The 15593-nt window shown below is 41.9% G+C and overlaps 1 protein-coding gene and 3 long non-coding RNA genes across 4 annotated transcripts; 2 read left to right on the forward strand and 2 right to left on the reverse strand.

Annotated features, from left to right (window-relative positions):
- The first annotated feature begins 217 nt into the window (after positions 1-217).
- Positions 218-15521, forward strand: LOC124279386. The gene is made up of 3 exons (XR_006899355.1): positions 218-1459; positions 10931-10936; positions 15510-15521. It is a non-coding gene; the product is annotated as an uncharacterized LOC124279386 (long non-coding RNA).
- On the forward strand, positions 2449-3220 carry LOC124279387. The gene is made up of 2 exons (XR_006899356.1): positions 2449-2515; positions 2558-3220. It is a non-coding gene; the product is annotated as an uncharacterized LOC124279387 (long non-coding RNA).
- Positions 5626-6190, reverse strand: LOC124279388. The gene is made up of 3 exons (XR_006899357.1): positions 6075-6190; positions 5925-6028; positions 5626-5746 (listed from the first exon to the last, which is right to left on the reverse strand). It is a non-coding gene; the product is annotated as an uncharacterized LOC124279388 (long non-coding RNA).
- LOC124279385 lies at positions 7403-11608 on the reverse strand. The gene is made up of 2 exons (XM_046715204.1): positions 11358-11608; positions 7403-8327 (listed from the first exon to the last, which is right to left on the reverse strand). Exons 1-2 carry the CDS (start codon positions 11463-11465, stop codon positions 8022-8024), a joined length of 414 nt encoding a protein of 137 aa, XP_046571160.1. The 5' UTR covers positions 11466-11608; the 3' UTR covers positions 7403-8021.
- Positions 15522-15593: the final 72 nt, after the last annotated feature.

The raw sequence follows: 15593 nt of genomic DNA on the forward strand, positions 1-15593 counted from the left end.
TGTTCACAATTTATTATCAATACTGTGGGAGCCAGTGTTAGATACTTCATTCTTGCTGTCATATTCGGTATGGTGGAGGGATTGCAGTCTCATTGTATATCGCCCCCATGTCAAATCCAGCATTTTAGTCATTGCTGAAGATTACATATTTGGTGCAAGTTATAACTTGCGGACCATTTACGATCTGTGGTTTAAGTTCATTTTATGAAATTTATGTTTGATGCCACAAATTTGAATAAGATTTTCAAGACAACTATCGTTCTATGGTCAGATGTTTTTGTATTTTGAGAAATATTTTGTCAACACAGTGATTGTGTTAAGAGATCTGTTTAACTGCAGTTAATACTGATCACATCTAGTTCCATGACATGCTTCCTGAAGGGTTTACAGTTGTGTACAGATTGGTGTATCTCTATACATTGGCCGAGGCTTCCATCTGAGGACATAAGGTCAGAACAGAAGAACATACAGAAACTATTGCAGCATGTGTCATTTGTAAAGCATATTATTTTATTAATGCATATGTGTATACTGGTAATATCGAGCTGTCTAAGTGCATTGTGCATCATGATCACTCTTACTGTGTTATATCTCAATCTGACACTCCAGTATGTCCAGGGCATACTAGTATGTGTTGCATTTTGACATCATTGTTCCACTATCACTTGGAACTGGAGGCTTCTCCCATCTTGTACCTTTAATTATAAACATGATCAAAGTTATTCATTTACAATTAAATAGAAGAATTTGTATGGTTACCATTGTGTAATCATTCTCATATGTTATACTCATTTTGTTTTGTATATTTGTTTTTAATGTGTTCATTACATTTGACTGAACTCTGCTTGTATATGATCATGACATGTGAATGTGGGGAACCATGCATAATTAGTTGTCAGTTCTACAACATGGGTTCACAAGCTGTTCGGGTTAGGCACAGGAATTTCTCTAGTCTCCGGATAATATTCCACCCCAAGTCTGCAACAATTGTCGGAAAAAACTCCAAATTGGAATTAGAAATGTGTCAGTTCATCATGTTCATGATCTTACTTTCATGTCTAATTTTATACTGTTTTAAAGTTGCCTTGTATTTCTCTGGTAACAGGAGGAACATGGAGGAAGAGGCTGTAACGCATAGTGTTACATTATAGCAGTAAATAGGAAAGTAGCATGTTCAAAGACCTCCGAAACAGTTGTTGCTAATTTGCCTGATGACAGCATTTGTGTGGAATGTGTATGGAATCTGAGCTGTGTGTAATAAGTGGTATTTTACAGTACAATATTTTCTCAGGTTTGATGATGATGTGGAATTGATGATGATGATGATGTGTCAATTGAATGGTAATTATTGTCTACTTATTGCATTTGTGTTGACTGATGTGAAAAGGAATTTCTGGGGGGTTCTTATTTAGTTCTGTAAAGTACATTTTTGACAACAAAGTCTCCCGATTTAGTGATGGTGGTGTGCTTGTTATCGTTGTTATAATTACACACACCTTTTTTAATTGTCTAACAGCAGAACAAGCTCCATTGTCATATGAAATTCAGAAAGACTCCATGTCAGAGGACTGTGCTACATGATTTATGTGTGATTGTTTCCTCAGTAGCCTGGCAACTGTAGTTGTAGTAAAGGGGGTTAATTCACTTCACATCTCCAACACCTGGCTTTAATTCCCCATGCATGTGGCACCAATCTTGCTCCGGTTGTCTTCTACATACTCCAGCTTTGTATATATTTCAATGTTACACAGAACATATTTAGTATACATGTTCAGTATTACTAGCACCAGAGCCAGTGTGTTAATTGTGAAAAGCGTTCATAAAATCCCCGACAAATGCCCACTTGTTTCACAGTCAATATATACAGGATATATAAATTGGCCCTTGAAAGAAATGGCTCCAAATTACACAGGAGCTTAATTACAACTGTACATTGTCCAGCATGTTTTCCAGAACACATTATATATTTAAAACCTATTTGTAATGAAGTGTGACATTTCGGGGTTGGGGCGACATATTTTTGGTTTGTTTCCGCTTTACTGGTTATATAGCTGATCCTAGCATACTCTCGACTTCGGCACAACTGAAACTGTCTCTCATTGGCCAGGGAAATGTAGTCATGAGCTTAGGTATTTCATATTAGCTGCAAACATACATGAATGTATAATTATCAAAACCTAATCAGATACATGTCTTTCAGTGGCATTTAGAAGTTGTACATTGATGTCCAAGATATTTTTATGGATTAAACTTCTTTTTAATTTCCCTCACGACGTTTGAGACCATTCCAGGTCCCTTCATCAGGTGAACTGACAGTTAGGACTTGAACTCAGTTATACGTCATAGTGATGACGTCAGCCCTAACTGTCAGTTCACCTGATGAAGGGACCTGGAATGGTCTCAAAACGTCGTGAGGGAAATTAAAAAGAAGTTTAATCCATAAAAATATCTTGGTATTCAGATACAGTACAAACAAAAACACACAGATGAACTATTCACGTGAATAACACAATAAGTCGATAGTTAGATGTGCTGTTCACATGAATAACACAACAAGACTATTCTTAGATGTGCTATTCATATACTCATGGAAACGAAATAAGGGAAAACCTGAAAGTACAAAGCGTTTCTTTATCTATTTCCAGATTTTCATCCCCAGCGAAAACTATAAAGCATGACAAGAAACCTGGAAAAGAGTATAGGGACACTGCGCTCTTGTGTGTTCCTTTATTCGTTTCCCTGAATATATGGAGTGCAATAAAAGTGGATACTGAGATGAGTTATTCATATAATGAAACAATATCAAACATAGAAAGGGCGGTGGGGTAGCCTAGCGGTTAAGGCGTTGGCTCGTCATGCTGAAGACCTGTGTTCGATTCCCGACATGGGCACAATGTGTGAAGCTCGTTTCTGGTGTCCCCTGCCCTGATACTGATGGAATATTGCTAAAAGCAGTGTAAAACTAAATTCACTCACTCACTCACTCAAACATAGAAAAGTGACCAGTTGACCAGAGGTTCCCAGGGTCAGACTCATGTTTTCTGTTAAAACTAAAAGTAGAACTATGATGATTCAGCATTTATTGATTTTCCGTCCTGTCCTGGCGTTTCAAACATGTACATGACATTTGTATTGAATTGTCTGTGAGGTCAACATTTATTACTGCGTCTTTGATTTTGTCATAATAATAATATGTGCTTTCATGGTGGTAAAGTATTTATTGCTGTTTCGAAACGTTGTTTTTGATATGCTTGTATATTCATATGTACTCAGCATTTTAATATTCCAGATTTTATGATGCACTGTTCATTGAATGCCCCTGATTGTTGTGGTTCATGGTAATGTCGCCAACATCCGACTCACAACTCACACACTTGTTGATACTCCACACGCTGGCCTCGTGAATGTCACGCTTTAAGACTGGACATCTTGGCGTATAGTATATAGCCCCTATGGAGACTTCCAATTTTGTTGGGTCAGAGCTCCAGATAAGATTTAGCTCATGTGGGTACTGTACCCACTGTATTTTTTTTTGGAGTGGGTATTATGAATGTTGAGTGGGTATTTCATTTTCCGTTACCCACTGCTTTCAAATATGTGCGTATTTCTGTGATTTTACTCATCTAAGTATATTGAGTAAGTTTACTAAGCAGGTATGTTCTGCCTTATGTCATACCTAATCAAAACCAACTTAAATATAATGGAAATGATTTCATAAAAAATCACTCATCCTATACCGACAGTACAACACTTGTCCTATACTAACAGTAAGCTACAACTTGATAGCAATCGATGTCTTCTTCATTACGCAAGCGATTTTTATAAATATATTCAGTGCGCATTTGTTTTAAACTTTTTGCGTATCTAACATTTTAAATGCGTAATTGGTACGCAACAATTATTTTTCAATGCGTAATTGGAAATGTTCTATGGCGTATTTTACCCGGATATGCAGCTTATCTGGGCCTCTGGTTGGGTGAGTAAGTCTTTGGATATTTTGTGCAAAAGCAATAAAAACTAGACGCTTTATCTCTAAACTAATAAATTAAAGTTAATTTCAAATTTTATTTTCAAAATGTGGGTTTCTTAGTTTGATGTTTGTTTGATCTTGTTGGTATGTTTAATGTAGTGTGTTTAGAGGAAACATGAGCTGATGCATATCAGGGATAATACTGGGGTAGACATAGATTGTTACTATACTGTTGTAGTCTTCAACAACCTGTGTGAAGAAAACTCCAGCTGTGAATCAAGTGTAGAAACTTCCTTAGTTCAAGGGGCAGTGGGGTAGCCTAATGGTTAATGCCTCCGCTCGTCTCGCTAAAGGCCCGAGTTTGATTCCTGACATGGGTACAATGTGTGAAGGCCATTTCTGTTGATATTGCTGGAATTTTGCAGAAAGCGGCATTAAACCATACTCACTCACTCCTTGGAATTTTGGGATCCATAAGTATTAGAGAATTGGTTTTTTTATATTTTTTGTATGACAATGTTTTATATTGCAAAGTAAGACAGTGTTTACACAATGCACTGTAATGTGCTCCCAGTGGTAATTGTTCGAGAAACTCTGTTCACCTGCTACATACAAGAGGTCAACACATGCTGCTTTTATACCTGTTCCCTTTATTATGTCCATGAGTATATCCAAACTTTGCCACTTACAAGGTATCAAGTGTGATGAGAAATATATGCTTGGTGGTAGTGTTAACAGTTTGCCTATGTTACAGCAAGACCAAGTCTTCCAAGGGAGCTAACTCTTTGTGTGAGCCCAGATAGAATATTCTTGATGTTCTGTAGCCATTGAAGGGATGGTTTCAGGTGTTGATTTATGTAACTTGCCCTCGTGTTGGGAGACGGACCTGTGGTGACTATACAGTATGTGTATCTGGGTCACAGCGATGGAGTTATCTACCTGTGAAGATCCGGGTTAGAACTGATCTTCAGTAACCCATGCTTGTCATAAGAGGTGACTAATGGGATCGGGTGGTAATGTTGTTGGTCACAGGATTGTCTGGTCCAGATTTGATTATTTACAGACCGCCGCCATATAGCTGGAATATTGCTGAGTGTGGTGTGAAACTAAACTCACTCACTCATTTAATGGAGTTATCAAAACATTTGAACACTGGGAGTCAGCATGTTGTAATCACTTGCACCAGAATGTTAATTAACCATTGACCCATGCAAGTCTAGAATATGTGGCAAGTCTAGAGATTTGATTTAGAGCTATATGTCACCCCAAATATGAGATGACTCTAACACATTTCACTGTAATGTCCTTGTGTTTTTATTACAAGTTTAATTTTCGGTGTATGAAAGGGGTGATTATACAGGAAGGTGGTATCGTCCAGAAACTACACACAAAAGACCTTATTGTTTTATGTTCTCGCTGGGCTGTGGAATATAATGTCTTAGCTTTGCTCAAGCCGAGGGTGTAACATGTTGATGTATTAAAGGGTTGTGTATAGTCAATATCTCAAGGAGTGATCGGGAATAAAATATTTATTTTTTTTGTACAGTTTGTGTAATTGTTTGTACAGTTTGTGTGACTATTGGCGTACCGGTATATATTGGCATGTGTATATTTAGTCACCTGTTGTCAAACTGTGACTTCATCCATCATTGGTGTGTACATATTTAGTCACCTGTTGTCCAACTGTGACTTCATCCACCATTGGTGTGTACATATTTAGTCACCTGTTGTCCAACTGTGACTTCATCCACCATTGGTGTGTACATATTTAGTCACCTGTTGTCCAACTGTGACATATTTAGTCACCTTCATCCACCATTGGTGTGGTGTGTACATATTTAGTCACCTGTTGTCCAACTGTGACTTCATCCATCCACCATTGGTGTGTACATATTTAGTCACCTGTTGTCCAACTGTGACTTCATCCACCATTGGTGTGTACATATTTAGTCACCTGTTGTCCAACTGTGACTTCATCCACCATTGGTGTGTACATATTTAGTCACCTGTTGTCCAACTGTGACTTCATCCACCATTGGTGTGTACATATTTAGTCACCTGCTGTAGACTTTATCCACCGATTGGTGTGTACATATTTAGTCACCTGTTGTCCAACTGTGACTTCATCCACGATTGGTGTGTACATATTTAGTCACCTGTTGTCCAACTGTGACTTCATCCACCATTGGTGTGTACATATTTAGTCACCTGTTGTCCAACTGTGACTTCATCCACCAACTGTGACTTCATCCACCATTGGTGTGTACATATTTAGTCACCTGTTGACCAACTGTGAACTCATCCACCATTGGTGTGTACATATTTAGTCACCTGTTGTCCAACTGTGACTTCATCCACCATTGGTGTGTACATATTTAGTCACCTGTTGACCAACTGTGACTCATCCACGATTGCCTCGTGTATCTATGTAGTCACCTGTTGGCCTGTGTACTCGTATAAATATATTCATGCTAACCCTTGACTGACTCCTCCAGCTGCTTCCATCAGCTATTGGTCTGTGAGGTCATCCGCTGATGGTTTGTATGTATTAAGTCACGTGCTGGACTGCCTGTGAGGTCATCCGCTGATGGTTTGTATGTATTAAGTCACGTGCTGGACTGCCTGTGAGGTTGTCCACTGACGGTTTGTATGTATTAAGTCACGTGCTGGACTGCCTGTGAGGTCATCCGCTGATGGTTTGTATGTATTAAGTCACGTGCTGGACTGCCTGTGAGGTTGTCCACTGACGGTTTGTGTGTATTAAGTCACGTGCTGGACTGCCTGTGACGTCATCCATTAAGGTGGTGTATGTATATAGTCACCTATCAGTGTGACTGACCTCATTCACTGATTCTTGTATACATGAATAGGTTGTGATCTGTCAATGGTCAACTGATGACAAATATACAGGTAGCCTCTTTAGTGTTGTCTGAAAGTGACCATGTCACTATGACGTATGCATACCTTGTCGGCAGTTGTCCAGTGTAGATGTTCAGTCACCTGCTGTGACATCTCCAGAGATGGCATGTATGTATAGTTTCGGTTATACATGAGTTCGGAGTAGCCACACGTCGGCCATATTTTGGCCAGTGCCACTAGTTGTGGGTTCGAATCCCAGTTCGATGGCACTCTGCTCTACTGGCAAACAACCACACCTGCAGTGACTGGATTGTAAGCGACTGGAAGCTGTTAAAGCCCAGTATACTCACCATGCACTGTCAACTACGGAGTTGTGCAAGGACAATAGCGCTGCTCCAAGTTAAGGTAGGTAGGGCCGTTACACGTCTACCATTATTTACTGATACGGTGGCACTTGGTGTGACAGGCCCGTCAGGTCGGCTAACTCTCCGTGACAAGTATGTCACACAAATAATTTGAACACGAATTCACTAAACATATAGTTTCTTGATTCTACGAGAGCAACCACGTGGATTTTGGTTTATATATTTATTTACTTAATGGCGTGATATTATTACCCGTCTACCATCACCAGGTACGCTCACCACTGAAGTTTTGCAGTGTTCACTGTGGGGTGGCGGAGTAGGCTTGTGATGGAAGTGTTTGCTTGTCAAGCCGAACACACAGGTTTGATTCCCCTCAGTGTGCAATGCCCATACTGTACTCTGGTGATATAGTCAGATGGACGTATATTCAGCGTTCAACTCTCTTGTGGTGCTACGGCATCCATGGAGAGACGGCCATTACAGACCAACCGCGACAAACGTGCGTCACCTGCAACTAGTGTTTTCCATATAGTGTCCTGCATCTAGCACACTGTTACAAGCTAACTGCGTCTGGTTTCGGAAACCGGTACACTGATAGCCGTGCAAGCTACACCTGAACATATTTTTCACTACCACACTCGTGCGTCAGCGAGAATTAACATTTTCCTGAGCGTTTACAGGCGCAGACGACTGGAAGGTTTCCTTCAGTCATTGGACTGAACCATTGTCGTCTGCCGCGCCTACATCAAAACCAGTGTTAACCATATCCTCGTTCCTGGGGAACGTCGAAAGACAACCTTTAACAGTAAGTCCCGTGATGCTTCTTATCATCCCCACTTATAGACACAACACATGACGGGTATGAGACCCGACACGGCCATCATTACAGCGATCAACAGCTGAAACATATCGATGGCTTCCGCCTTCTTCACCTGCCGCTCATCCCAGTCGTCAACCATCTTCATGCAGTCCTCGTACATAATCATGATCATCCTCCAGCGTTCCTGGAGACTCTCGGCGGCGGCCTGGACAGCCTTGTCAGACATCACCCTCTCCACAATCTTGTCGTACTCCTCCCTGTTACGGCCGTACGTCAGTGGGATGGCCTCCTCCTTCCCCGTAGAGATGCACCTCTGAAACAAGGCAGGTACCTCAGTCATACACTGACACACAGAATGACCTGTATAGTATGACCAGAAATTATTGAGAATTTTAGGAATATGTTTAATTGGATTTCTAGTATAAACAACCTTGACCAGCTATCAAGTGCGTGGTTTTATTCAAGAGAGACAACTCCGTTAATCTTTTTTCATCAGTTTGTGAAGAGTTATCCCTCTTTGTTTACTTGCTAGCAGACGACATTTTGAGTGATCCTCAGTATGGATGATTTAGAGAAGAGGAAGTTGATTTTAGAGTATTATAACAAGAACATCAGATCAGCTAAAGTGATTTCAAGTAGAACAGGCATCCCTTTTTCCCCTGTTTATCGTGTTTTGAAAAATATTGCAAATGGATATGGCACTGAGCACCAGGGAGGCGCAGGTAGGCCCAGAAAATTGACTGTCGGTGACAGGAGGCGGCTTGGTATTCTTGTTTCTAAAAACAAACGAAGGAGTTTAGAAAACTTAAGGCAGGATATGATTGATAGAGGAACTGTGGCTGTCTGTTAGGAGACAATTAGAACTGAGCTGCATGCAATGGGTTGGCAGAAAAGTCGAGGGATTCCATCACCGATCATGAAACTTGAACAAAAGGAGCGAAGGTTGAACTGGTGCTTACAGCATAGAAATTTTAACTGGGACAATGTGATTTTCTCAGATGAAAGTTCTGTGTGGCTGTTTCCTAATACACTGAAATTCTGGGCCAAACAAACATGAAAAACCTTTGTATCAGCGCCCAAAGTACAGTCCGAAATTTAACGTGTGGGGTGGCATATCTGTGTTAGGGGCAACGCCCCTCTGTGTATTTGAAGGGTATATGAACAGTGAGCGGTACACAGGTATTCTCGAGGGACATTTACTTCCATCTGCTCACGTGTTCTATTGAAATGTTTGGATTTTCCAGCAGGACAACGACCCAAAACATCGTTCAAAGCATTCACAGGCCTGGTTTCGGACCCAAAATATGACATTATTAGATTGGCCAAGCAATAGCCCTGTCCTAAATCCAATAGAAAATGTTTGGGGACTTATGAAGGAAAGTGTCAATAAGAAAAATCTGGCAAATATTGCTGAAATGAAAGAAGAGGTGGTCCGATATTGGGACAGCATAGACCACGACTTTCTAACTTCTTTGATCAGTAGTATGCCCCGCCGCATTGAAGCCTGCATTGCTGCCCATGGTGACTTGACAAAATACTAACTGTACACCTGTCTTTGAATCTGGAGTTATGTTCTGCTAATATTCACATTTACTACGTGAGTAATGAGTGAAACATTTATAAAAAATTACAATCTTTAAATTCTCAATAATTTCTGGTTGTACTGTACGTTGCCTCACTCGCACACCCACTGAAAACTATGGATAGCGTCAATTCGTAGTACCTTCAATGCAAAGCTAAGCCGTCTTTTTCAGACCCCTGAAGATTTTCAGCAACCCATGCTTGTCGTAAGAGCCGACTAACGGGATAGGGTGGTCAGATCGTCCCCACACAGGATATACACACTACCACCAAAAATTTACTAATTGCCTCTTGGAATATAATATTATAGACCTTTGTGGTCAACTAACCAGTCACCACTAGAAAAATATACCGTCATGTTCAACTGACCGACCATTATTCGGAATAGCAACCACAACGTTCAACTGACCAAACATTGTGTTGAATGTTTTCACAATTACAGAGTAGTGAAACGGGACATGTCCAATAAGTGCATACACTTGACCTTGAAACCCGCATACTGACAACTTCTTTGAGAGGCATTTTAGAAGTTGGGAAGTACAACATAGAAAAAACTTTATTTTTATAAACTTCTTTTATTCGAGAAGTTGTTACCCATAAAGTTTGTTCAATATATTGACAACATCTGGTAGTTAAAGTAAGTTTACTGTTTAACGCGTTCGTCGTTAAATGTAACTACCCCCCAAAGGTTATAAAAATACACAAATTCACTTGGTCAGCTGTGTTGTCTTGTCGCATAGCAACACAAAGTTCTACACTATCCATTCCCACATCAGTTACTTAAAATGTCGGAACGTCCGTTCATAAGAAATATTGAACGTTCTTAAGTTACAGATATTAAGATAACTGGTATATTACAGCTTCAAACGCTAAATGTGCTGAAAAGTCAACGTAACATTAACTAGGATCACAGGTTTTCTAAATGCACAAATAGTACGTAACAGTGAAAAACATATTCCTCATGTTTACAAGCACTAATTGCCCTGGGCCCGAGTACGAAAGGCCAGCTCGTGTGAACGATGGTCTTAATTACACCATTACCCTGTGAACTGACCCAAGGCGATAGAACGCACAGCCAGGCCGTCGAAATATAAACTGTTACTGAACAGGTCGCGGGTTTAATATCAATAACATCAGCAAATCCTTCAACTCTGTTGTTGTTCCCGGGATTGCTGGGTCTGATTATGTGAGGGTATGCGTCACGGAAGTTAAAACTGAACAAAGTTTTGTAAATACTTGCCTTACACGAGACGCTAGATTACAGGTACGTGGCTCTAAAGGTAAAATTATTGTACACGTTCGTGTCAACTTACTAACCGATAACCTACGCAAAAGGGGACTGTGTCACAAAATTTGTGAATGTTTACAGCTGAAGTATAATATTATTAAGAGGCTCCAGTCGATATAACTGTCCATATACAGTAGAAGGTTTTACACTGTCTAAATGTGTATTTAATGAATTATACCACAGAGCTGGCCTGGTATCTTGTTTACATAAACACTGTTATGAGCTACCACCTGGATATAGCATTGAAGCATTGGGATGTGAAATTTGAGTAGCATGTTCAATTACGTCATTCGCCGTAGCTATGTTCTGATTCTCTAGGTTACATTACGTTGTTCAAGCAGATGTATACTTCCACATCGCCTGGTGGAGTAAGAAATGTTTTAAAGGTCGTGTTTAGTTAACAGAAACAGTTAAAGAATGCACACACTCCCATCCAGGCAGGCAGTCGTGTTTACATCTATACTATATACTTACCCGGACGCTTCTCTTCCGCACAATGCTACCCCCTGTTTTACCGGCCCTGGGGGACGAGGGTGGAAGCCCCGGGGACGGAGGTACCTCCAAGTCGACCGACTCCGACATTGTGTTAGAACTGGACCGTCATTTCAAAACAGTGTAAAGTTGGCGAAAGTTGGCGAAAGTTGGCAACATGGAGTTCCTCTTCCACACGCAGGGCGAAACGTGATACCGCGGGGAGAGAATGGCGCGTGTTGCTGTGCTACCTATACCCTTCTCAATAAACCCATCCGCACACAGACTTGGGAGAGTTCATTTATGGTTGTAGGGTCGCTCAAGTGCGGCACTCGAAGACCTGTAATGTACTCTGAGCCATTGAACAGACTCGTGTCTCTCACGGTTAAAACTCACCGTACAAACAGCTATAAAACAGCTGTACTGTCTGCTATACATTGACACGATTACTAAAGTATACGTACATACAGGTTTGTAATGTCGTAATTATTAAGGGAAATGGCTTTACGAATATGGACTAGAGTTTTAATAACAATCCACGTATATTTTGTCCATCGCTCCCACCCTGCCCCTCCCAACAGCGTACACACGCACTCTTCCACCCCCACCCCGACACCCTCCATCCTCCATCCCAGACTCTCTCAGGCCCGTGAACGTGAGTTTAAATGATATTTTTTGTCAATACTGAAATGAATTACAGCGAAGATAACTTTTTCACTTACGTTTTTCAAGGAAAACGTGTCATGTTACTCCCTCGAATTAAAAAACAACAGAGTAGCGCTCTCTGAATTTTTTTCTGCAAATCTGAGTTTTGTGAAGGCTTAGCAGTTATGTACCTAGCAGCATATACCATTTTCACCCCTTTTCTTATGATAAAATTGGACCTCTTAAGAATTTTATCGCGACATGACAGTCATTACCGATCTAGTTAAAGTTTAATGTCCCCCTACAGTATTGCTAACCTGATGACACAGGAGGGTAAATATGTGCTTTGTGATGCTGATAGAAAATACGTAATTATCTTTACACATAGATGCACCAAACCATATTACACTATTCTCCCCCAAGTTATACAGTGATGATAAGCTGTTTGGTGATTTCCGGTGACAAATAAATAAATCAACTATTAAATGTTACACGATCTGCAGGCTTTATGTTGTTTACACCCTGTAACACACTGAACGGAAGATCTGGTCCCCGAGGTACTGACTCCCAACTTCCTGGTGTAGCTGATGATGTCGCGAGCCCGTCATGTCTATCATTCACGTGTCGAAGTCTGTCAGTAGTGACTGACTCTAGTATTCCGTGATGATATCTTCAGTGTACAGGTCTAGTCGTTAATTTAATGTATGTAATGAATCTGTCTATAGTACCCTGTGTCGTATGCATTTAAGTCTTTGTAAAGTGCCCCTCGTCTGTAATATATTGTAGGGGCAGCAGGGTAGCCTTATGGTTGAAGCATCCGCTGTAAACCCTAGTTCCATTCCCTGCATGGGTACAATGTGTGAAGCCTATTGCTGCCGTGATGTTGCTGGAATATTGCTAAAAGCGGCATGAAACCATACCCACTCACACACTAATCTATTTAAGTCTGTCAGCGCCTAGCGCCCCGAATCTGCAAGTAGTGAAGCCTGTCTATAGCGCCCCGAATCTGCAAGTAGTGAAGTCTGTCTATAGCGCCCCTGAATCTGCAAGTAGCGAAGTCTGTCTATAGCGCCCTGAATCTGCAAGTAGTGAAGTCTGTCTATAGCGCCTCGAATCTGCAAGTAGTGAAGTCTGTCTATAGCGCCCTGAATCTGCAAGTAGTGAAGTCTGTCTATAGCGCCCTGAATCTGCAAGTAGTGAAGTCTGTCTATAGCGCCCTGAATCTGCAAGTAGTGAAGTCTGTCTATAGCGCCCTGAATCTGCAAGTAGTGAAGTCTGTCTATAGCGCCCTGAATCTGCAAGTAGTGAAGTCTGTCTATAGCGCCCTGAATCTGCAAGTAGTAAAGTCTGTCTATAGCGCCCTGAATCTGCAAGTAGTGAAGTCTGTCTATAGCGCCCTGAATCTGCAAGTAGTGAAGTCTGTCTATAGCGCCCTGAATCTGCAAGTAGTGAAGTCTGTCTATAGCGCCCCGAATCTGCAAGTAGTGAAGTCTGTCTATAGCGCCCCAGAATCTGCAAGTAGTGAAGTCTGTCTATAGCGCCCTGAATCTGCAAGTAAGTCTGTCTATAGCGCCCTGAATCTGCAAGTAGTGAAGTCTGTCTATAGCGCCCTGAATCTGCATGTAGTGAAGTCTGTCTATAGCGCCCTGAATCTGCAAGTAGTGAAGTCTGTCTATAGCGCCCTGAATCTGCATGTAGTGAAGTCTGTCTATAGCGCCCCGAATCTACAAGTAGTGAAGTCTGTCTATAGCGCCCTGAATCTGCATGTAGTGAAGTCTGTCTATAGCGCCCCGAATCTGCAAGTAGTGAAGTCTGTCTATAGCGCCCTGAATCTGCAAGTAGTGAAGTCTGTCTATAGCGCCCTGAATCTGCAAGTAGTGAAGTCTGTCTATAGCGCCCTGAATCTGCAAGTAGTGAAGTCTGTCTATAGCGCCCCGAATCTGCAAGTAGTGAAGTCTGTCTATAGCGCCCTGAATCTGCAAGTAGTGAAGTCTGTCTATAGCGCCCCGAATCTGCAAGTAGTGAAGTCTGTCTATAGCGCCCTGAATCTGCATGTAGTGAAGTCTGTCTATAGCGCCCCGAATCTGCAAGTAGTGAAGTCTGTCTATAGCGCCCTGAATCTGCAAGTAGCAGGGAAGTCTGTCTATAGCGCCCGAATCTGCAAGTAGTGAAGTCTGTCTATAGCGCCCTGGAATCTGCATGTAGTGAAGTCTGTCTATAGCGCCCCGAATCTGCAAGTAGTGAAGTCTGTCTATAGCGCCCTGAATCTGCAAGTAGTGAAGTCTGTCTATAGCGCCCTGAATCTGCAAGTAGTGAAGTCTGTCTATAGCGCCCTGAATCTGCAAGTAGTAGAAGTCTGTCTATAGCGCCCTGAATCTGCATGTAGTGAAGTCTGTCTATAGCGCCTCGAATCTGCAAGTAGTAAGGAAGTCTGTCTATAAGCCCCTGAATCTGCAAGTAGTGAAGTCTGTCTATAGCGCCCTGAATCTGCAAGTAGTGAAGTCTGTCTATAGCGCCCCGAATCTGCAAGTAGTGAAGTCTGTCTATAGCGCCCTGAATCTGCAAGTAGTGAAGTCTGTCTATAGCGCCCCGAATCTGCAAGTAGTAAAAGTCTGTCTATAGCGCCCTTGAATCTGCATGTAGTGAAAGTCTGTCTATAGCGCCTTGAATCTGCAGTAGTAGTGAAGTCTGTCTATAGCGCCCTGAATCTGCAAGTAGTGAAGTCTGTCTATAGCGCCCCGAATCTGCAAGTAGTGAAGTCTGTCTATAGCGCCCGAATCTGCAAGTAGTAAAGTCTGTCTATAGCGCCCCGAATCTGCAAGTAGTGAAGTCTGTCTATAGCGCCCTGAATCTGCATGTAGTGAAGTCTGTCTCTATAGCGCCCCGAATCTACAAGTAGTGAAGTCTGTCTATAGCGCCCTGAATCTGCATGTAGTGAAGTCTGTCTATAGCGCCCCGAATCTGCAAGTAGTGAAGTCTGTCTATAGCGCCCCGAATCTGCAAGTAGTGAAGTCTGTCTATAGCGCCCCGAATCTGCAAGTAGTGAAGTCTGTCTATAGCGCCCCGAATCTGCAAGTAGTGAAGTCTGTCTATAGCGCCCGAATCTGCAAGTAGTGAAGTCTGCCCTATAGCGCCCAGAATCTGCAAGTAGTGAAGTCTGTCTATAGCGCCCCGAATCTGCATGTAGTGAAGTCTGTCTATAGCGCCCTGAATCTGCATGTAGTGAAGTCTGTCTATAGCGCCCTGAATCTGTGTGTAGTGAAGTCTGTCTATAGCGCCCCGAATCTACAAGTAAGTGAAGTCTGTCTATAGCCCCGAATCTGCAAGTAGTGAAGTCTGTCTATAGCGCCCCGAATCTACAAGTAGTGAAGTCTGTCTATAGCGCCCTGAATCTGCATGTAGTGAAGTCTGTCTATAGCGCCTGAGATCTGCATGTAGTGAAGTCTGTCTATAGCGCCCTGAATCTGCAAGTAGTGAAGTCTGTCCATAGCGCCCTGAATCTGCAAGTAGTGAGGGAAGTCTGTCTATAGCGCCCTGAATCTGCAAGTAGTGTAGCCTGTCTATAGCGCCCCGAATCTGCAAGTAGTGAAGTCT

This window comes from Haliotis rubra, unplaced genomic scaffold (assembly GCF_003918875.1).
Source record: "Haliotis rubra isolate DU_JTF1 unplaced genomic scaffold, ASM391887v1 Scf25, whole genome shotgun sequence".
NCBI classification, from domain to species: domain Eukaryota; kingdom Metazoa; phylum Mollusca; class Gastropoda; order Lepetellida; family Haliotidae; genus Haliotis; species Haliotis rubra.

What these genes read in the sequence shown, in the direction of transcription:
- LOC124279385 (XM_046715204.1), bottom strand. Translation starts at nt 11,465, where the DNA reads ATGTCGGAGTCGGTCGACTTGGAGGTACCTCCGTCCCCGGGGCTTCCA. An exon ending in TGCGGAAGAGAAGCGTCCGG is followed by an intron (nt 8,328 to 11,357) that starts GTAAGTATATAG and finishes GCCTTGTTTCAG; the next exon opens with AGGTGCATCTCTACGGGGAA.